General features: G+C 39.8%; 2 protein-coding genes across 3 annotated transcripts in view; both read right to left on the bottom strand.

Annotated features, from left to right (window-relative positions):
- Positions 1-5,899: 5,899 nt before the first annotated feature.
- On the bottom strand, positions 5,900-11,894 carry cdk1 (cyclin-dependent kinase 1). Of its 2 annotated transcripts, none has more exons than XM_018694070.2 (8): positions 11,780-11,894; positions 11,073-11,115; positions 10,679-10,835; positions 9,599-9,722; positions 8,876-9,046; positions 8,574-8,737; positions 6,878-7,019; positions 5,900-6,164 (listed from the first exon to the last, which is right to left on the bottom strand). In XM_018694070.2, exons 2-8 carry the CDS (start codon positions 11,107-11,109, stop codon positions 6,048-6,050), a joined length of 912 nt encoding a protein of 303 aa, XP_018549586.1. In that variant the 5' UTR covers positions 11,110-11,115; positions 11,780-11,894; the 3' UTR covers positions 5,900-6,047. The 2 variants fall into 2 exon arrangements, with proteins under 2 accessions (XP_018549586.1, XP_018549585.2); XM_018694069.2 differs by lacking the exon at positions 11,780-11,894 and adding an exon at positions 11,643-11,753.
- Positions 11,895-12,343: 449 nt separating this feature from the next.
- The window catches only part of LOC108895328 (heterogeneous nuclear ribonucleoprotein L-like), a 37,906-nt gene continuing 26,663 nt past the window's right edge, over positions 12,344-23,586 (bottom strand). The window contains exons 10-15 of the mRNA XM_051076663.1: positions 19,897-20,114; positions 18,522-18,643; positions 16,731-16,932; positions 16,470-16,527; positions 16,202-16,300; positions 12,344-15,565 (exon numbers count right to left, since the gene is read on the bottom strand). Coding sequence (XP_050932620.1) covers positions 15,510-15,565; positions 16,202-16,300; positions 16,470-16,527; positions 16,731-16,932; positions 18,522-18,643; positions 19,897-20,114 — 755 coding nt within the window. The 3' untranslated portion in view covers positions 12,344-15,509. The remainder of the gene's footprint in view (positions 15,566-16,201; positions 16,301-16,469; positions 16,528-16,730; positions 16,933-18,521; positions 18,644-19,896; positions 20,115-23,586) is intronic.

Genomic DNA, 23,586 nt, shown 5'->3' with positions numbered 1-23,586 from the left:
TAATAATACTAATGTTTTTTTGTTTGATATTGGTATATCACAAAATGGAAAATGTATTAAACCGGCATATAAAATAATTAATTTGCCGGAAATATGGTCTCTCTAAAAAAAATCAATTTCAAATATTTACAGACCAAAGCTTCATTCAGCTCCAAACCAGTCATGTCTTTAACTAATAGACTCCTTTCTGAAAGTAGGTGAAGTAACATGGCTGGAATGTTCATATGTAATCTTAGACTCAACTGCAAAACCTAGCCTTGACTCTCCCATCCAGTCAACCTCCCCCAGTTCACATCAGTTATTTCAGCATCTAAACCTTCAAAATGTCTCTTAGACCCCATCCCAACTAGGCTGCTTAAGGAAGCTCTGCCCTTAATTTGCAGTCCTGTATTAGATATGTTAAATCTGTCCTTGTTAACAGGTTATGTGCTGCAGTTGTATAAAGTAGCTGTAATCAAACCTCTTCTAAAAAAAGCCCACTCTAGATCCAGATGTATTAGCCAATTACAGACCTATATCTAACCTCCCCTTTCTTTCTAAGATCCTGGAGAAAGCAGTTGCAAAACAGTTGTGTGATTTTCTCCAGGATCAATAGTTTATTTGAGGTTTTTCAGTCAGGATTTAGGCTGTATCACAGCACAGAGACAGCACTTATAAAAGTTACAAACCTCCTGATAGCATCAGACAATGGACTTGTTTCTGTCCTTGTCTTGTTAGATCTCAGTGCTGCTTTTGATACGATTGACCATCACATCCTTTTACAGAGACTGGAGCACTTTATTGGCATTAAAGGAACTGCACTAAACTGGTTTAAGTCCTATCTATCTGATAGGCTTCAGTTTGTACATGTTAACAACTACTCCTCCATGTACACAAAAGTTAGTCAAGGAGTTCCACAAGGGTCAGTGCTTGGTTCAATCCTCTTCACCTTGTATATGCTTCCCTTGGGCAACATTATCAGGACACACTCCATAAATTTCCATTGTTATGCAGATGATACACAGCTTTATCTGTCAATGGAGCCTAACGAAACCAATCAGCTAGCCCAACTCCAGGCTTGTCTTAGGGACATTAAAACTTGGATGACAAGCAATTTTTTATTACTGAACTCAGATAAAACTGAAATCGTTGTACTTGGTCCTGAACACATCAGAAATAAATTTTCTAATGATGTAGTTCCATTAGACGGCATTGCCCTGGCTCCCAGCTCCACTGTAAAGAATCTGGGAGTCATCTTTGATCAGGATATGTCCTTTAACTCACACATAAAACAAACTTCTAGGACTGCCTTCTTTCACCTGTGTAATATCACCAACATTAGAAAAACTAGTCCATGCATTTGTTACTTCCAGGCTGGACTACTGTAATTCATTATTATCAGGCTGCCTCAACAACTCTAGACTCTGCAGTTGATTCAAAATGCTGCAGCACCATTACTGACAGGAACTAGGAAAAGAGACCATATTTCTCCTGTGTTAGCCTCTCTACATTGGCTCCCAGTCAAATCCAGAGTAGAATTCAAAATCCTCCTCCTCACATACAAAGCCCTTAATGGTCAGGCTCCATCTTACCTTAAAGATCTCATAGTCCCCTACAATCCCACTAGGACTCTGTGCTCCCAGAATGCTGGTTTACTGGTGGTTCCCAGAGTTTCCAGGAGTAGAATGAGAGGCAGAGCCTTCAGTTATCAGGCTCCTCTACTGTGGAACCTTCTCCCAGTTTGGGTCCAGGAGGCAGACACCCTCTGTACCTTTAAGAGTCGGCTTAAAAGTTTCCTCTTTGATAAAGCTTATAGTTAGGGTTGGCTCAGGCTTGAACCATCCCTTAGTTATGCTGCTATAGGCCTAGACTGCCGGGAGATCTCCCATGATGCACTGAGCTTCTCTCTCTCTCTCTCTCTCTCTGCCTCTGGAGCTGTAGAGTCTGATCTGTGATGACAAGTCTCCTGCTGCTCCTACAACTCCACTCAACACCTGCTGCTAGAATTAGAAATGACTTATACTGCTATTAGTTTTATTGCTACGTCTCTCTCTGTAAATACCTATTTTAAAGAGTACGGTCTAGACCTGCTCTATATGAAAAGTGCCTTGAGATGACTTTTGTTGTGATTTGGCACTCTATAAATAAAACTGAATTGAATTGAAAATTGAATAATGAAAGTTAAGAGTCAGTTTAGGATATTGCACTGCTTACAGATGACTCCCCAGTTGAGACACTAAATGAATCCAAACGTGATGGGAATGTGCTGGATTCAGATGGATGTCTGGGGGAATACAGAACATCAACATAGAATCTTTGTGCTTTCTTCTTAGTCTAGTACTTATAGAAGGCTGATCATTTGTTTTACATATGATGTCTGGAAAAATGTATTGCTCAGATGTATTGCTGATATACACCACCTACTGCTGTGGATGGCTAAAGTATAATATCACAGTTGGATGTTAGGTTCTTGTGACTCTCAATTCATCATCTACACCTCTTATCCCTTGAGGGTCGTTGGGGTCTAGAGCCAGTCCCCGTTGATGTTAGTGTTAGAGGTAGGGTAGGCTACACCCTGGCATATATAGACAAACAGCCATTCACACCTACAAGTGATTTAGAGTCACCAATCAACCTAACCTACCTGGAGAGAACCCACGCAGGCACAGGGAGAACATGCAAACTTCACACAGAAAAGCCATTTAATCAAAAACTGAATTTTGCAAAACCATACTAAACCATACCTACTTACACTTAGATTTAAGAGAGTTGTTGTCATCTCCAACTCTTCCTCCAGTTTTGTGCGATCATGATCACACGATGCATTTTGTGTCAAAGGTTGTGGTGGCTGCACAAATCAGCGAGCAAAATAAAAACCGGACTGCGGTGAGTCCCAGGACCCAGTTTACCACTGCAAAGAGAAAGGAGGGATGGTGTGAGGACAGGAGAGGTGTTTAAAGGAAACCCCATCACACCCCAAAAGGGTAGAAAATAGAACAAAACAAAACAAAATAAAATGTCACATCACATGTGAATGATTAACGGACAATAATCTGTATAAAAATAACTTCTGGCTAGCCAACCAGTACCTCCACCTGAATACTTAGACACTTGATCATACTTGTACTTGTACCTAACTAAAAAAAGATTTGGGTACTTCTTCCACCACTGTGTAAACTACTACAAAATATCTTTGAGTACTGGCAATATTGCGCTAGTCCAACACACTGTATGTTTATACTGTGTAATTGTACTTTTACATCTACCCAAATCAGATAGTAAAAGGAAAAACAAGAAGGACAATATAGAAGACATCTACAAATGAATCTCAGTGCATATATTCTCACCATTGCATCATCATATAATAATATGGGTCCCCATCATTGTGAGGCCTCCACACAATAACCACCAGTATGTAGCAGGTTAAAAAACCACACAGTGGAATAATGTGTCACCCTGAAGTAGGACTTACTTGTTCTCAGCTCAGATGCAGATGAGGAGGATGAAGATATTGTCTTGGAGTTTTTCACCCTAAAGGTGTCAGTGGTATTTATAATGAAATGGTTCTTTAGGGCTGGGGTGGGGGGGTGGACTGATTCTGTACAACTCTTCTCATGCAGCACTCTGAATCATTCAGCAATTTGCCAGTTTTTTGATTTGCCAGATAGAGAGGAGAAGCACCCTGCCACAGGATGTCATGTCATTTATACTAACACACCCTTTTTATGAATCCTCAACTTTCGACTGGAGGATGGTATGTGATTGGTCTCCTTGGGAGACTCAGTTGTGAAATAACTGTGAGGTCGGCGCTCTCGAAGCACTGAATCAGCAACTAGAAGCCCTTCAATATAATGGGTTAGCACAGGTACATGCAAACCTTTGTGTGATTAATCCAGCTGAAAATCAGGCCAGATGAAAACATACACTATCAGGAACAAAATTAAAAGCAGTAATCAGTTTTACTGTTGTGGCTGATTCTTGTACTCAAACATCACACATTGTATCCCTGGCAAAGGGTAATAGTGACAGGAGGAGGTGGTGCAGGTACAGGAAAATGAATGCAACTACTAGACAACACCCTTTTCTGGAGATTCTCATGTGTGAAGATTTTTCATTTGTTTGCTGTTTCCCCTGAGCTCCTGATACAGACACCAGTTCCCTGTTATACACTGTCCAGCTATACATGACTATGACAGTGCTAACTATAGTGAAGGCTGAGTAGACAGGCAGTGACAATCAAGGTAGTGCAACTTACTGCTGATATAGTGTCATGTTCACCGTGTTATTAAATAACAACTACAAGTTACATGTTAAATCACCCAATAGGATATTACATTCTTTAAAATGTGCTTCAACAAATCAATGTACCACATTAAAATACTAAAACAACTGCAATAAAATTCCTCAACACTGGATATACAGGCAGGAATCACTCTGCAAGAGTACTTAACCATTTAATCCATGTTTCTGTTGATACTTATGTACTCTTACTACTAAGTATAATTTTAAATGCAGTACCTATAGTTGTAATGGAGGACGTGATACCTAACATAATGAATCAAACTGTTATTTTCACTTGCCACACAGATAGCAAAGTGTTTGAGCTCCAGACATTTTTTTAAGAAACCGAGGAGAGGGTGAGTCGAGCAGCTGGCAGTATGGACATACACATCCCTTATATAGGCCAATATCAGAAATTCATCACGGGAGGTTTATAATCTGTACAGCATGATCGCCTATGTCCTTAGACCCTTTAAATCAGATATGGAAAAAAAAAAAAAAAAACCCTTCAATGGGAAAAAATTGAAGAAATCTCTGGTGGAGCAACTGAGGAGAAATCCCTCTTCCAGAACAGACAAGAGAACCAGATTTACAGTATCAGGATAACAACATTATAAATTAGAAACCTGAAACCATAAACACGAAGAAAATGATCTGAATATAAGCAAGAGCTATAATTTTAAAGATAGAAAGATAGAGACTTTGTAACAAATTGTAGTGTTGTTGTCTGCCTGTACTCAAGGATGCCAAGTCTTCCCCATCATCTTTAACACTGCATGACTCAACCACAGCTCACAACAAGCTCTATATGCAAAGCAACTCAAGCTGTCTTCCAGTTTAATGAAGAACTACCCTTCTGTTTGTTCTGTATCCAAAAGCCTATACAAACAGAGGAACATCTCCAAGTGTTTGTCAGACATGCCCTCGTGGCACACAGGTCCAGGCAGCAGCTTTACAGTGATGGATGCATTAGTGTGGTTCACATTCCAAGACATTATCCATTCATTCCAAAGGAAGTTGTACATATGCCAATAAGATTGGCTTTTGCAGTGTGTTGTTATGCACACACACACTGCAATGGAGTTTTACAAATATTAAACTTTGATATTTGAAAATTTGAAATAGAGTGTAATAATTGCTTGTGCTTGCAGTTGGATGTCCCTGACAACACTTTTACAGCTGTGTCTTATAATTGTGGCAACTGGGAAAATGGTTGGCAATGGGTCTTTCTACACTTTCCACATCTGTGTAGTGATGCACATTTTGTCAGCGGTTCATTTCTTCAGACCAAAAACTGAAGTTAAGCACAATTTTGAGTTGTATAGGTTGTCCATTTTGTAGTCCTATATACGTGTGCACCACATTTAAGAGGGAATTTTGTCTGTTATCAGCAGTTTCAGAGACATTTTTCCTCTAAAGTTCTCAAATCACCCAATATTTGTAGGGCTTGGATTTTCTGATCCCAGGACCAAGGCTGAATAGATCCACACAACAGTGGTACCATGACCTGATCATTAGGTGGTCCTGGATCATTAAAAACCCAAATGCTCCAACTTGTCATACACTGTTAAGCCATTCACCATTTTAGAAATTCTGACATTTCAACTAAAAAATATGAATGATAGCTTTAAGCTTAAAGTTTTGTGAATCACAGAAAGTGCAGTTTTATTGAAAAGACATTGCTGAAAGACAAAACTTTACTAAAGGTCTACAATTTTCACACACAAGTATTTACAGAATGATAATTCACAATGGGTATGAATAGATTTGTAAAGTCAGTATCAGTTTCAGATTTTGTTCATGCTGGCAGCAGGCAAGGTAGATTTATCCAAGTCATCAAAGTATGGGTGAGTCATAGCCTCCCGTGCTGAGATCCTCTTGGGAGGATTGTAGATCAACATTTTCTACAGCAGAGAGACAAAACAATGAAGGAGAGAGTTTTATGTGCAGTAGCATTACGCAATAGCAACCCATTTCACAGTGAGGACAGCCTGGAGGACTCAATAAGAGCTTGAAGCCTCTAAATGCATGACTATGACTGACTATGTCTGGCAGCTGTTTAATTCCAACCTCCTTGATAGCTCACATGATCTACATGAGCTGTAAGGTAGGTTAGGTGTTCTCTTGGGGGGAAAAGTGCTTCACAAAACTAATTCCACATTCCCCAAAAAAACTCTTACCTCAAATGAAGTCCTATAACTTTACACAAATGCAATACCACATTGGTGGAGTACTCCTTTGAGTAAACTTTTACATAGTCAGACATGACTTAGCAGCAGTTTGCAATTTCTGCAATTTCAGAGTGTCAGAATTGTGTCAAATCTTATCAAATGGAAGGTAAATTCTGTATTTCCCACTAAAGATAAACTAACTTTATCTGTACTCTAACTTTTATCTGACTGACTGGTTTAAAGAGAGGAAACCTGGGATGGCAACAAGGATGTGCATCATTACCAGATTTTTGTCATGTAGATACATGATGATTGTAATTAGGTTAGGATATTTGTTATGACACTGACAAGCAGTTCAGGCCAGAGGGTTATGATAGAACAAGTAATTGCAATTTAACTCATAACATTAGTCAGAATAGCCATCATAGTTCAGCTGTAACCCTTACCGCCAGTAGGTCCAGGCCATTCTTATCCAGGTTTTTCACCATTGATGACAGGTTTCCAGACTTCCATTTAGGGAATGTGTTTTTGTAGTCAGGTAGACTCTCTACATCAGGCCACACATCATTGTTTGGGGTTCCCAGAGTCCTAGAAAGAAGAGACAGAAGTATTCAAAGAGGGTCCTACAGGCAAAGACAAATACAGGGCATTTCCACTGCAGGAATAGTCTGAGAGGACCAAGAGCCTGAGGAACTAAATCTGTGTTTTGCCCAGATGAATCAGGGACCAAATTGAATTCCTGTACAATGGTTTCAGGTATAAAAAGGTACCTGCTCCAGGGACAGTACTCTCTAATACTTCAGGAACTTTTACCTAGGGTAGCGCTGACTGTCTATGACAAACGCTGTAACAAATCTGTGTACCCTATCATTCACAAAATAAGCAAGAAACCCAATGGGTGCCATTATTATAAACACTGGGATGATGGTTGGACATTTGGTCATTCATTACATTCATCTCAAACATCACATGACAATGAGAATATTGCGTTTTGCCTGTGAACTGTGTTTTAAACCTTGTCATTTTTTAATTTATTACATCCTCACGGTTCTTTAAGATAGTGGAAAAACTCAAAGGAATATGAAAATTTTAGAAATAATGATGTTTCTGGAAGTGATAAAACACCCAGAATCCCACAGGTGCTGCTTGAGAGTTTGTTAGCATGGTGTATTTAAAAGTGATCCGTCTGGTCACACTGCAAGACACATTCACCCAAAAGACCTAATGATGCTCCACTACACCAACCTAAATATCCATGTAATGATAAAATATAGCAGCCTAACTACCAGCTCTGCTTGCAACAGCAGCATCACTCAAACAGAAATGAATGTGGTGGTTGTAAATATTGTAGCAGGCATGGAAACAGTGTGACAACACCAGGCTTTTTCCACTAGTAGCTCTGGTGCTCCTTAGTGAAATATAGTGAAGGAATTTGAACTGTGATTTGCTCATCCCCCCAAAGTCAGGGTGAAGTCAGGATGGGGGGAAGGAATTTGCCAAATTTTAAGATTTGTTGCAAACTAAGATAATCAGACAACATACAGACAGCTTTCCTTTTAGCTTCTTCATAACAATTTGCTGGTGGCTTAACCACTACGCTGTCATTGTGTTAAGCATGCCAGGAGACTGCAGACAACTGTTGAAAATACTGATTTTCAAATACTTGTTGATAAAGGACTAACTGGCCTTTACTTTTTATTGCGCCTGGAGTAACAAGCATAGTTGTTAACTTGAGCTATCTTAAATTCACCTGGTTCACCGCAGCCGCTTCGTGTGTAGTACTACGTCCCGGACAGAAAAGCAGTGCAAGTAAATGATACAATAGAAAATCAATGTGGCAGTCAATAGGATGCCACAAATAAAGCAATGTATAGGAAACACTGGACCTGACCCTAGAAGGGGGTTTTGGGCATATCTGCGAGTTGCATTGGTGCTCCCAGTTGTAAAATGTAGTTGCACTGTGTCAAAAATGCGACTAAATGGTCACAGTCTGGAGCCCTGCTACATTGCAACATGATGAATAACTTACTGTTGACTTCAGCAACCATTTAATAACAGTACTACTTTACATCTATTAAGTCACACTTGGAGTTGAACAGGTGACAAGGGCTTTACTTAACAGATGTCGTCTGGTGTGCCTACCTGAAGATTCTGAAGAGCTGGTCTATCTCTGAGTCTCCATGGAACAGAGGCTTCTTGGTGGCAAGTTCAGCAAAGATGGTTCCAGTGCTCCAAACGTCAACAGGGGTTGAATATCGTGGTGATCCCAGGAGGACCTCTGGAGCCCGGTACCAAAGAGTTACAACCTGAGAACACACACCAGGGTCGTGAGTGTAATTTTAGAGGCATTCTGTTTGTTGTTAATCAAATACCCCCTTATACATCTACTTGTGTCTGTGCAGTTTTAGCCCATGAATCCCAGTAGTGTGTAAATGAATTCTCACCTCGTGGGTGTAGACCCTGACAGGAACCCCAAAAGCCCGAGCAAGGCCAAAGTCTGCCAGTTTGATAACTCCCTTGTTGTCAATCAGGAGGTTCTGGGGTTTCAGGTCCCGGTGGAGGACTCGACGACAGTGACAGAAATAAATGCCCTCCAGGATCTGGTAAAGGTAGCTCTAAATGAGGGAGGAGAATGAACATGGAGGTGGACGTGTTTAGACTTGTGAAACTATGAATGGACACAAGAAAAACTGCACATCAATCTGTTTGAGGAGCAGTGGTTCCCAAACTGTTTTAAACCTGAGCACCCCTTTCATGACAGGAACTAGAAAAAGAGAGCATATCTTTCCTGTGTTAGTTTCTCTACATTGGCTCCTCACCTACAAAGTCCTTAACAGTCAGACACCATCCTATCATAAACAGCTTATAGTGCCCCATTATCCCACTAGACCTCTGTGCTCCCAGAATGCAGGCTTCGGAGGTTTGAAGAGTAGAATGAGAGGCAGAGCCTTCAGCCATCAGGGCCCTCTATTGCAGAACCTTGTTCCAGTTTGAATCCAGCTGCCTGATTCATAACTGTCATCAACTCGAGGTTCACTGCTGCTTTGCTCAGCTGACTGCTGAGGCTGTGTGGCAATGTCTCCAAAAATGAGCCCTTGAGCCCTTGAGCCCTGACACCCCACAGATGAACTGCAGAGATAGTTAATTAATCACAAAAACATAGTTACCTTGACCAGCATAGGGTCCATGTACTGGCCAGAGGGGATAGAGTCCAGGTACTTCTTCAGGTCCATGGACAGGAACTCGAAGATGAGGTAAAGACGAGACTCCTGCATCAGGACATCTAGGAGTCTGGGATATACACAAACACACACAAACAAACAAACACAGGCTTAGCAAGTACTGGCTTATTTCATACATGGTTTAGGGAAAAAAAGAGTAAATTAGTCTGTCACATGAACAGCATAATTCCATACACATCAGTATGTAATATAGATGCATGCTTTATCTATATTTTTTTTGTTTTTATACACACTTAACATTATTACCTCTCTTCATTACAGCTTATCTACAAATAAGAGAAAAGCATCATTCATTCTCCTGCACATGCTGTGTCAATTCAGCCACCCCACACCATACATCCTGTGCAAGATGATGGTGTAGTAAGAGTGGAGTCAGCACCTTGTTGACATAGTATCAACAAAATCTGATATTTATAGGATTCACAAAATTAGCATTTTATGCACGGTTATTTTACCAGATAGCAATACACAGTGCTACATGGTGAGGATTTCTTGTGATTTGAAAGTAACTAAGTAACTTGGTGGCATTTTTGTAGAGATGCAGAGATTAAAAAAGGGACTGCAACTAAAGATTATTTTGGTAGTCGACTAATCCGTTGATTATTTTTTGATTGGTGAATTAGTCAACAATTATTTCTGTCATCTGTTATGATCTAACAAATGTAATTTAGTAAGTACACTCTGAATGAAACAGCAGAGGTAAAACCAAACGTTTGCATAATGTATGCTTATGTGTAAAGGGAGATGACTCTGTTACTTTTGAACCCAAGTAGTGTTTTGGGGTTTAAATAGTTGATAGGGATAAAAGTCTTCAGAATCAGTGCAGTATTAATAAAGAACAGTGAACCTGGACACGGCAAACAGCTGCTGCAGTGTAAACAAACAGTGCACACGTCCACATCAAAGTACGTCCACTAAAGTGTTTCATTTTTTCTATAACCTGACAGAATTTACAGACAACCCCACTCTGTGACCCACCCTCTACTCCACACAAATTGAGCATACCGAACAACATTGGGATGCTTGAGCTCTTGAAGCAAAGAAACCTCTCTAACAGCGGTGCTGGGAACCCCCTCCTCTTCACTCTCCAGGCGGATCTTCTTCATGGCCACAACCTGCCCTGTGGCCTTGTGCCTGCCCTTATACACCACTCCATAGGTACCTGCAAGAGCATTTACCAGTGTAATTGTGACTGTATGAAACACAGCCAAACTGGCACTGAAGAAACTTTATAGTCATAATACTGGTGATTAAAGTACCTATGGATGGATACTAAGAACAATTTGTCAATGTAACTTCACTTCCATAAGGCCCAAACTTTAGATAATAATTTCACCAACATAACTTTTATAGCACTATGAATAGTTTTAGATGAAGTCAAGGAAACGCTTAGACTTACCTTCTCCAATTTTCTCTATTTTCAAGTAGTCTTCCATTACTGCCTGAGAGAAAAAAATACTTGCGGTTATAATTCAGTAACCAATGATATGACTTCTACAATACCTTTACTTCACAGTCGCGTTTGATTATGCAATCAATTCAAACTCAGGTTTGAATTCGTATTACTTATCATGTAAGGTGGTGACATTAGGTTGGGGTGATTATTTTACTTCCAGTGTAAAGTGTGGCCAAAGAATTAACAAGGCTGTGAGCGGCTAACGTAACTCATAATCACATAATCGACCACTTGAATTCGGCACATCATAGACTTTTACCCTACAGACACGAAGTCGGTGATTCAAACTGCAGACACATTACCGTTGGAGTTACGTTGCCCGATGCTATTTGTAAGTTATACTTTTTCGGTGTTTTGTGGCATTAGCTGTTCGTTAACTGTTAACTAATGTTGGTGCTAAGACGACCGTGGCATAAACTGGTAACCGTTAGCTTTTTAACGTTTTCTTCCTGCTAAACGAGCAAAGTAGTGTCACCAACGTTAGCTTAGCTAATGCTAAATCGCCGAGCCTACCTTCTGTTTATTCTCTAACGGTAGCCGAACCACTTTCTGTCCAGAAACTTTAAGGTCCACGTCTTTAACTAACCTCATAAATCGTCCAGCTCCTATCTCGACTTAAATAAATATATTAACTAAAATATATTAATTACCTGGCTGCGCCTGACTCGTTGCTGTATATTCTCTCTGTGCGCAGACTGCCGCTGGAATGCTCACACACTCTTTTGAATTGACCGCAGTGTTGCAGCGGTTCAAAACTGACCAATGAGCTCAGGCGGTGTATTTCAAAACCGCCAATCAGGAAAGAAGACGCTGTCATATGGGTTTAGCGGGAGAAATCGCGCCGACGCAGACCGAAAAAATTTGCGCCCCGAGTTTCGTCTTCCTGACATCTTCGCCTCCTCAATTTACTGTGCATCCATAGACTGTATAAAAAATATATTTTATTTGTTATGTATGTATTTTATATACAGTATATGCGTGCATCTAATGTGCATTTTTGTCAGTAGAGCTGTAACTGTAGAACTAATAAATGGTATGTCATCAATGTTTACTTAAAGCTACAGTCGTGTATTATCTTTTTTGTGTCGAAAAATTCCAGTGAGTTCAAATGTGATAAAAAAAAAAAAATGAATAAACAGCCTGTTTATGTGAATCATGGATGTATAATGTTGTGAATAAACCATGTAAATGAAGAAAACTGGGAGACAGCTGAGTTGAGTTGACTGTAGCTGACCTTACAGCCACAGACTTAAATTTATTCAGTTTGAACATTTACATGTAAGTTACAACCACAGAGATTCTTAAATGAATGGCACAATATAGTTCTATGCATTTCTCTAAATGTTTTTTTGTGTGTGTGTGATTATAGACTATTAACAAAATTAAACCTTTACAGCCTAAAATCATGAGATACCTGTGGATCTGTCTCATACTGTCAGTTCTGTGATTGAAACCTCACATCAGCTTCAGAGTGACAACAGCCCTCATTTATTAAATCCCCTCATTTATTAAAGACAAAAAAAACTTTTTAAATAGAATAAATAATACCTCCTTTGAAATACAGTAAGATTCAAGTGTTTGAAAGAGAAATACAAACCTCTCAGCTTTCGTTTTATGAGGTTGCACAACATCTAGAGGAGCAATAATTTAACTGCAGGCTAAGTGGGATTCATCTGTCAAAACTCTTTGCACCTTTTCCTTATTTACATAGCCTATTATGTACAAAAGGCATGTCTTAATTCACAAATATGATGGATCCTGGTGTACTAAAAGAAAGGTGTGGAGCAGTGAAATCTGCATGTTCTGAGATACAATGTGTATTTTGTTACTGAACTTCACCAAAGAACTGGCCTCAAAGAAGCCCTGTGTGTCTGAACAACCACTCTGTGACTGGACAAAGTAAAAGGGCCTCCACCTCTCCTATACAGGACCTCCAATATATTTCATGTAAAATCTACAGAAAAAAATCTTCTATTGACATTAGATTATAAAAATAAAAAATTACAATAAAAATTAATATGCTGATTAATATGGCAAAGCAAAATATCCTACAATATTATGTAATTGCAGAGTTTGAATGTAAGATTAACCTATTTTTCTGGTTCTACTTTGGCGTACTGGTCTTACAGTAGTTGTGCATTCAATTCTACAAAGCAGTGCATATGTATAATCGGATTGGACTCATTGTTAACTGGGCTGAACTGTCTTGTGTTAGGTTGCAACATGGACTCACAGATGGGCCCTTAAATTTCTTGGAAAAGTGCCACTTGGTAGAAATATTTGTGTCTTCACTGGTGACTAATGTTACTTTAGTGGGTGTATTAAGACTTGAATGATGACAGGTTGATGCATTAGATCCAATATCATCAGTCAAAGGATCAAACAAGCAGTAGTGCTCAGACTGTTCCAGTTTATTACACTGTTGTAACTCTACTCCAGTCCACCAAATCATTTACCTTCCACCAATCAGCTAGTAAAGTAAGGGCCATAAAGTCAGTGCCACGTCACCAATGTGTTTGGTGTGGCTATCGTTAGGAATATTCTATTTTTTACTCTCACTAATGCACAAAACACATCCACAGAAATAACGCAGACTCATCGGCAGTCCCTGTAATATTACACCGGAGCCATGTGAGAATTAAGATTGTGTACGGTATATACGTAAGATCACAGTAAAGCCAGGAAATCCTGCCATATATAATACACTGTTTGACACTTTAATGTAAGCTCTATCCACCTATCCATTTGCCATAAGAGCTTATTTTCGGGGGCTGCAGGAGGAGCTCATCCCAGCTGACACTGAGCAAGAAGCAGGGTACACCCTGGACAGGTTGCCAGTCAATTACAGGGCTGACATAGAGAAAGATGAACATTCATGCTCACATTCACACCTATACAGGCAATTTAAAGTTGCCAGTTAGCCTAACCTGCATGTTTTGATCTGTGAGAAGAAACCCAAGCAAGTATGGAAAGAACATGCAAACTCCACGTAGAATCATTCATTTAATTAGCTCCATCTTCTCAGTGTATTAACTGTGACATGACATCAGTCTCTTTTGTGCTGCCAATAAAATGTAGAGACGTTTAAGTCTAAAATACTGTTAGGCTGTAATTTTAATACACCTAACAATGTGAAAGACAGAACAATAACTTAAAAAACTTTGCTATTCTTAGAGCCTCACCAGCGGCTGGAAATGTACCCATTGTCCATCATTTTTCCATGACTATGACATGGCACATTGATGAACTGACTTTCATCAATCTGCCAGTTGTATTATCAGATATCTTTTATGCAAAATTGATATTTTGGCCTAAAGATGGCAGTAAGTGTCCAAAATGCAAAGAAGTTATTGTCTGCGCCCAGCAAATGTCATGGCAATTTGTCCATTACAGTTTGCTATTTCTTTTGTATGAGTTTGGTGATGGTGGTAAAGCAGAAGATGGGGCTCAAATACAGAACAAGGATATTAATGTAAAATTTCATGTAAATTCTGCCCTTTGCTTTCTAAATACCATGTCACAGATGAAAATACTGGCTATAAATTCTGACCTAATGCTGGTGGGATGAGAAGAGTCAAGTCAGAGGGTCACCAAAACCACAATGTCTTCCTCTGAAAACCACAAATATCCACAGCAAACTTAACCACTGGTCAGTAGTTCAGACATCTCACACTGGGCCAAAGTGTTTGACCAAACACCTCTGTCCTTAGGCCTTGCTGCTGCCAAGGCAGATAAGTTCATGTAGTTCTAATGAACCCTAAATGAGAACTTGTGTTCAAATTCTATCCATATTTACTATATATGTTCAATGATTTTCAAAGCAACACACTATATTTATACATTTTTTAAACATTAAAATATGATCTCAGTCAGTATCTGTCATGTGCACAGATCATGATTTTAGAAATGTCTGACCAACACCGAAGTGGACTCAGGTTTGTAGAGTACATTCCTCAGAGTTGGCCTCTGTATGTCTGTCTTTCTAGGTCCACACTTGAAGTTTACCATGCAGTGAAGACCTCTGGGACAAACACATGAGCAGTGTCCTCCAGACATCCAACATGACAATATAAAGACATTATTGGAGTATTTCAGACAGTTATTAGTCAGTAGTCAACTTTTGAGTTGTGACTGGATGGTGGGATGATGGGTGTGCATTTGATGTTTGGTTTGGAGACTGACAGTGTCTTCTCTCTCGTTAACACTTCTTGCTCCATCTTCTTTTTCGCCTTTAAAGATCACCTCTCTCTCATTCTCTTCTTCTTTCACATTTCTTTTGTCTCTCATTCACTTGTCTGTGTCTCATTGTCATGTCCCTCTCTCTGGTCAGAGGTCAGCCATCACCAGGTTAAGCAGCCTCTTTTTGTGCTCTGCAGCTTTTTATAAATGAGACGAGGTGGAGAAACACAGTTTCAGGGTGTAAGGGTTGGATCCATCTGAAACAAGACAAACACTCACACATTAGCCACCTTATCAATGAATATGCAAGGATGTATCAGTAACATGTTATTTACACATCTATATCACAAATTCATTTCACCCTCTTGACGCAGTGTTGCTCTAATATATTTAATGATGATCATAGTCAAGTATAACTTATTATAGCTCTGATTTTTAAAATGTTTCATGGGCTTCATCCTACTAATAAATTGAAAAATCTCTGTCTGTCTGTCCTGTCATTTTCTCGACAACCACTCATCCGATCAACCTCGGATCTGGCGAGTGTACTGCAGGGAAACCGAGTAAGCGCAGTGTTGACTGTTTTTTGGATGGGTGGTTCTCAAGAAACACAAAAAGAGAAACATTAAACAACAGTCAGTTAGCTGGATTATTGTACATATTGTATTGTGTCATGTACCATGATGTCTTTCATGTGAAAAGAAATTGCTTGTTTCTGGGACCAAAAATACAAGTACGTAAGATGTGTCAGTCAGGATTATGGAAAAAGAATGACAAAATGCTTTTTAAATTGTATATTGGACATACAGTACATACTTAGATTTTACTTCCAGATGTAAATATAATCAGAGTGGACATTTAATATAGAATGCTTGTTGGACAGGCAGACTTACTGGGTATCCTGATCTGGTAATGGTTGAGAACAGTAAGAACCTCTACAGCCTCTGTCTTATTGTCAAACTCCAACAAGCCAGAGATGGTCTTAGAAGAGGCTGAAACAAAGACACACCGGGAGCAAGGGGAGGTAGTAATATGTCATTCACAAAATCACTTTTAAATCCCTCAGTTCACACTGGGAAGTAAAAGAATCTACAATAAGCAGAAACTTGAACTTAAACTTCAACACCCCAATAAAAAGTCAAACATTAAAGTTCTACTCACGTTTGGCATCAAACATCTTGAATTTGACAAAGCCAGGTACATCATGCTCTGTACACAGCTGCAAAAAAAAAAAAAAAACACACATCACACAACACAGCCAATTTATGTATAAAGCTGCATTAGGCAAGTTTTAAAGTAAAACTACAATCTAGTCTGATCTGGAGGTGGGTCTCCACCTGTCTGAAATATTTCTGATAAACTTTCATTGTATTTTATGCTAAAACTACACAGAAGGACATTTATCAGACAAAAGTACCATACCCTCAGTAAATGGTCCTGTGATATGCATGGAGGAACGTTGTAGTAGTGCAACACAGCAGATGGAGGCTGGATGATATTTTTTGAGGCCTGTCCGGCACTGCTGAAGCGATTGTTCCTGGTCATGGCAAAGTCCTTGTAGCTGCTGCTGCCATCCTCTAACTCAAACACCTGACTGGGGATCACTGCATGCTGCTTAGACACACTGCACACAACACAACACAAAACACTTTACTCCTGCTTTGCAGTAAAGACAACATGTCACAAATTGGGTTAATATGCAGTTATGTCATCACTCTACATCCAAAGCAGCACTATTCAATGTAGAGACTGTGAACTGTAGAGTGCTACCGAGAAGACATGACCAGGGGATTCATTTACAAAAGCATTCCAACAAAAGGCTCCAAAGTCCAAACTCCCTGCTACAAATGTACATGTGACCAATGAGTAGGGTTGCAAAATTCCGTGAATTTTCAAAGTTGGAAACTTTCCATGGGAATTAACTGGAAAAAAATGAAAATTAGCAAAACTGCAGGTTAGCCTATAACAGGGAGCTTAAATGTAGTTGAAAAAAAATCTTGCAGCATAATCTTGGTTAAGACAACCAGATTTAATGCAAAGTTGAACTTGCAAACTGCACTGTGCATTCCTCCATCACATGCACAGATAATTTCTAGAATCCTGCTCACTACAACAGGACTACTGAAGCCACACTACTGCATCTGGGCCCACAGACTACATCCAGTCAAGTCAGTTTGGATAAGATTACTGGGCTCACTATTATTTATATTAGAAAATAGTTCCTTAAAACATATGTAAAGACCGTAAACTCTGTTGCTTGATGACGCACTGGAGCCACCACTCAACATAACCCCGCCCCTAAGACTGTGACCGTTATAAATAGCAGCGCTGCATTAGCATCAGTGCTTCTCCCGCTTGACTATTACAGGTTTTGCTGCTTAGCTATGCCATCGTCCTGCAAATACATCTTCCCTGGATGCCAGAGTTTGCAGAACAGCTTGGTTATCGTCTTATTTAAATTTTCAAAGGCATCAAGAGGAGGTTGATTAATTTAGTCAAGAGCCACATTGATGGAGAGCTGAGGAACACCACCAACACCTGTCTCTGCAGTGACCATTTCATTCTGCTTAGTTTTATAAACTTTCATCTGAGACAACAGGAATTCACAGAAAATCCACTGTCACTTTCACTAGTATCAGTGTAACAATACGACCCCTTTTTATGAGTCCTTGAAGACAGGCCATTAGATCAATGAAAATGAGTGAGAGTTTGATTTTGTAGCTGATGGAGAGTTCATCTGTTCATCTAACCTGTTTCTATTCATTTATTCAGTATCAATTGTAAAATAAAGTTTCCAACTTAGAGTATTTCCAAAATTCCCCAGCTTTGTAGTAGGCAGTAGGAGTTTGCATCACTGTACATCAATGATTTGATTGCTCTGATGTTATTTTCTTTCTCATGTCTTTTAATAATATTTTTCAAATACAAAATATTTAATTGAAAAATAATCATGAGACCTATACAAACTACAGGTTCTCTAAGTATATCTTAGACTTGTGGTGGTTTCTGTGAGCTGGCCCTTACAGTTTGACAGATAATCAGTACCCTCTCTATTTTTAACTCTTTAAATAGATGTGATATATTTTGGCTCTATAGCAATATTACATTCGACTAACATTTGCATACTGTGCCATCATAACAGCACACACTGTGAAAGAAATAATAAAATAATGTCTGTGTGTGTGTCCGTGTGTGTATTGATCTACTTCTCACCAGACATTGAGTCTCTTGCCAAACACCTTGATGCTGTTGAGGTGTGTAATAGCTCTGTCCACAGCATACTCATCTCCCATCTCAACCAGCGCTGTACCAGGAACACTCTTCATAAACTTCACCTACACACGCACGCACACACACACACACACACACACACACACACATTCTTCTAGTTAAAAGCAACATACATTATTATCAAGTACACCTTTGTTACCAGATGTAACGCTAAGAAAGACAAAGACATTTGTAATCATTTCATTAAGGATATATCCACAAATCTGTCTCTAAACAAACCACATCAACTGCCCATATAAAGAATAAAACAGGTTTTACTTGCTGTAATCATTTCTTCATACCGGCTATTAAGGGAGCGTTTTCTGATGTTCTTACATTGTAAGTAATGTGGATGGAATCCACAGTCTTAGTTTTAAGTAAGAAGGTGATCTGAAGTTAAGATGATGAGAATATTTTTAATTTGTATTTATCAATGAAATGAGGTGGTAATTTGCACATTCTACAGAATTTAGGTAGAAATAATCAGAGCTGTGTTAAGGTTGTATGAGTTGACCATAATCTATGGAGCAGTTCAGCATTTCTAACCACATTGTACTGAAAGGTTGGATGGGATGGTATAGTTTTATAAATTCTTCTGATGATAGTATAGGGAGGATTGGACTATGGACACTCAGCGGGGTGAGAGTCACTCATGTCAGTCCCAGACCCAGAGTCTCAAAATGACTAAACCACAAAAGTAACCGCTGGAAACAGAGACTAGTAATAGTAATAGGGGGGTAGTATGCCTCTGATGCTCTTAGCTCCATGAAGTCAGTGAAGTCAGCTAAACTAGACTTGGTAGAAGTTCCTCCTCTGCCATCCAGTTCAGCTGACAGTGCTGTCAGCAGCCCAGAGATGATCTGTGGTGCACTAGGATTTTATAACTGAGCTATGACCACACAATTTTTATTTCCCTGACTGTGTGGAAATCCAGTGTTTTCACATTATCAGTGATCAGCAAAGACAATAACATTTACAGGTAAAACACAAGACGCATAAGCTGATACAAGAGAGTTTAGTGTGCGGTGGCTTAACTGACACACACTGAGCAGGGGAGTTAATCATTTATTTCTCCTCTTTGAAGGTAAGGTGTATTTAATGAAAGATATCAGTAATAATATCAGTGTATAAAAACAAAATGTCTATAGATAAGAAAAAGCATGAACCAATGAACCACAAACACATAACATGACAGGACAGGACAATTATTGTGCCAGTGATGACCCAACATCCTTGGGTCAACTCGTCAGTTTGAAGTACCAATTCTAGGCTGACTCTGAAAATCAAAGGCCCACTTAAAAAATACACACACACCTACCTTCTCAATGTTGCCGTAAAGGCAGAAGAGGTTAAAGATGCGGGTGCAGTTCATCTTAGATGGATGGAGGCCACTCACCATGGCAACAGAACTAGGGGCGTGGCCAGAGTATGAGGAGGATGACTGGGGCAGAGGGTAGGACACCATGTCTGGTACATCCACTGAGGTGAGCTTATACCTGCTGTTACCAGGCAGAGGCAGCAGTGGGCAAGGTGGACCTGAAGAGGCAGAGAAAGCAGGAGCTGAGATTTTCAGCACAGTTCAATAAAGTTTAATGAAATTTATGTAATGAAAACAATACTGCCTGTGTCTGTTGTTATTGTTAGATGTGGCTGCCTGATCTTCAGGAAGGTATCCAGTATTTCCAAGAAATCTTTTTACCAGGAACCCCCATCATAACCTAAGCACTAAAACTTTGTTTTGGTAACTCTCATCTAATATATTACTGAATACTGAATTATAAAACAGTTGAAAAAAACTTCAGTGAAGGAGACAGAAATGAATGACTCCAAGAAAGAGTTAGGATGTTAATTGTTTGCTTTCTATCCAACTACAGATCATAAATTAACTGGATTATATTAAATTCTTTTCTCCAGTTTCAGAGTCCAAGCTCGCCCCCTAGTGACCATTCACCTGTGTACACACTAGAGGGTGACACGGGAGTGGATTTTCACTCCCGTCCCATCCCATTCCCACAAACATAATCCCATCCCGTCCCAATCCCAAATCAAATTAGAAAAAAAAAACCCCATCCCGTCCCAATCCCAAATCAAATTAGAAAAAAAAAACCCCATCCCATCCCAATCCCAAAAGAATCACTCCCGTCCCCTTGTTGTGTGTTTTGGGCACAGTCTGTCAGTTCTGTAAGGCTGTCTTCTTCTGAATCCTCTGACTCTATTATTGCAGGGTTACCAACTTTGGGTACCTGGCTGGAGTGAGATCTGTATGCGCAAAAAGTATGCTGGTGCTAACACTTGTTGGGAGCAGGACCTGAGGTCTAAGAGTTAAGAATATAGCCTGACTACGCCACCCCAGGACTTCCAATTGGGCAAATATTCACAATGTCACAATATTAGACAAACACTGACCCAATAAAGGGCACAAAGTTCCATTCACACACTCTCTGGCCTGTGAGGAAGAGATATAGATATTTAATTAGCTCATTGAACACAAGCATAGACATTGACATACATATTACGTACAAATCACAACAAATTACAAGCCCTCATTCTCATTCCTGCTGCCTCTGTCCCTGTGTTCCTCTGAATTGTTTGCTAATGCCGGTCCCTCATCTCTTTCTCTCTCTTTTGCATCCTTAAAGTATCTCAATAAACTTGTCATCTGGAATAACAAGTTTATAAGTCATTGTTGAAAACATACTTAATGGCTAGCTAAATTGCATAGAAAAACCGAGTACCATTGCAGCATGTTGCAACATGATTTCATTCTTCTCTCTGCTGTGCACCTGACATTAAACAGCTAATGTAAGCTAGCTAGCTGTTTACATAGCTTAAGCAATTTTAAACTTACTCTGTAACTTACAGAGCATTTATTCATACAAATATTATATAATGTTAGTTTGTAAGCCCTGGGTTCGTCAATTAATCAATCCATAATGGATATCTGTCATAGTCACTTTCCTTCTTCCAGATTAGATGGGAGTGTGACTGGTTTGCTTGAACACCGTCTGGGGTCCTGGCTGCCTAACGTTAATGTTAAGTTTTTGCAAGTCATGCAGCAACTCCTGCTATTGTACTGTCACTGGCTCTTCCTAAGCTTGAGTAGCTGTCTATCCACACGGTAGATAACCAATCAAAATACAATTGCTGGTTCATCTGATTTTTGGTGTGAGAACTGTTTGAGCAGCATCAGAGCATGAGATTCAGAGTGAAAGCGTGAGAGTTGGCAACCCTGATTATTGTTTGGCTGCACCTTGCGTCTTCGCCCACACAATAAAATAGCATTCATTTCACTACTGTGAATTATTCCCACTCCCACCCGCTCCTACAGTAAGACACTAGTGATCGGCAGGTCGCAGGTGAGTAGAGAACCTGCTAGGTCTTTAGGTGGTGCGGTTTTGGAGTCCACGAGCTTAGATAGCTTAGATGATGAATCTAACCAGGATAATTTGCAGACTTTAGATGCTCAGACTGATAGCCTGATCTACTGCATTGAGACTGTCTCCATTCCCCACCATACTATCCACAAGTTTCCTAAGTTTCTAAACCACCATGTACAAAACACCACTCCTGCCACTGGTGACAGTGCTAGGTCCCATAATGTACTGAATAAAAGGCCACTTAAATTTCCTAACAGAAACACTAGATGCCTCATTCCTATTAATACTTCATCTATAGGTACCTTGCCACACCAGGCTGCTACCAGCAGCTCCAGGCTCAATATGATCCTCAAATTTGGCTTCATAAATATTAGATCACTTTCTACCAAGGCATTATTGATAAATGACTTGATTCTTGAACATAATCTGGATATGGTTGGTCTATGTGAAACATGGCTTAAACCAGATATGTTCCTGCCTTTAAATGAAGCTTCCCCACCTGAGTATGCCAACGCACATGTTGCTCGGGCTACGAAAAAAGGTGGGGGCGTCGCTTTAATTTATAAGTCTTTCTTTGGTCTAACCTCAGCTCTTAATGTCACTTTTAACTCCTTCGAGGCTGTAGTATTGAAACCTTCTCCAGTAGCTTCCGATCCCCATGACCAGGGAAATAGATTGCAACCACTCAACCTTGTGGTACTTTACAGGCCACCTGGCCCCTACTCACAGTTTTTAGATGAATTTGGAAATTTTTTATCATGTCTTGTCACATATAGTGATGATATCCTAATTATGGGTGACTTTAACATTCACCTAAATAAGGCCTCTGATCCTTTAAATATAGCTTTTTTGGCACTTATTGATACTTTCGGGTTCACACAGTCTGTACATGAACCCACTCACTGTGGTGGTAACACTCTAGACCTGATTCTTTCCCGTGGGATTGAGGTGTCTAATCTGACCATCTCTCCTGTCACATCGGTTATCTCCGATCATTTTCTTATCAAATTTGATGCAACTCTAGTCTGTCCCCCTAAAATTGTCTCTAATATATCTTCCACCAGACACATAGGTCCCGCAACTTTAACTGTTCTTAGTGAACAACTACCAGAGGTCCTGGCCCCTTTTACGACAGCAATTGGTTCTGTTGATAACTGTACCAGGGACTTGAATACAACCTTGTCTAGTCGCCTTGATTCAGTTGCACCTCTCACCACTAAAATTAAACAGCCAAAGAGGTCCACTCCCTGGTTCACAGACGACACACATGCTCTGAAGCAGGCCTGTCGGAAATTAGAGCGCAAATGGCGCAAATCCAAATCAGAAGCTCTGTATCTCCAGTGGCACCAGGGTGTTCTGGAATATAAGCGTGCACTGTCTACTGCCAGAGCAGCATATTTTTCAAATTTAATCAATAGCAATAAACATAATCCTAGATTTCTTTTTGACACTGTAGCTAAACTCACTAAAAAGCAGCCGCCTCCTAGCTGCTCGCCCTTTACTGCCTGTGAGTTTCAGAATTTTTTCTGCAGTAAAATTGATGAGATTAGATTAAAAATCAGTTCAGTTTCTCCAGCATCTGCTGCAGAACCGGCTGTCCATCATATTGAGTCTCAGAGAGTTTCTGCTCT

This window comes from Lates calcarifer, linkage group LG16_LG22, assembly GCF_001640805.2.
Source record: "Lates calcarifer isolate ASB-BC8 linkage group LG16_LG22, TLL_Latcal_v3, whole genome shotgun sequence".
Taxonomy (NCBI): Eukaryota; Metazoa; Chordata; class Actinopteri; family Centropomidae; genus Lates; species Lates calcarifer.
Note: the sequence above shows the minus strand (reverse complement) of the source record. Positions and strands in the feature narration are given on the sequence as shown.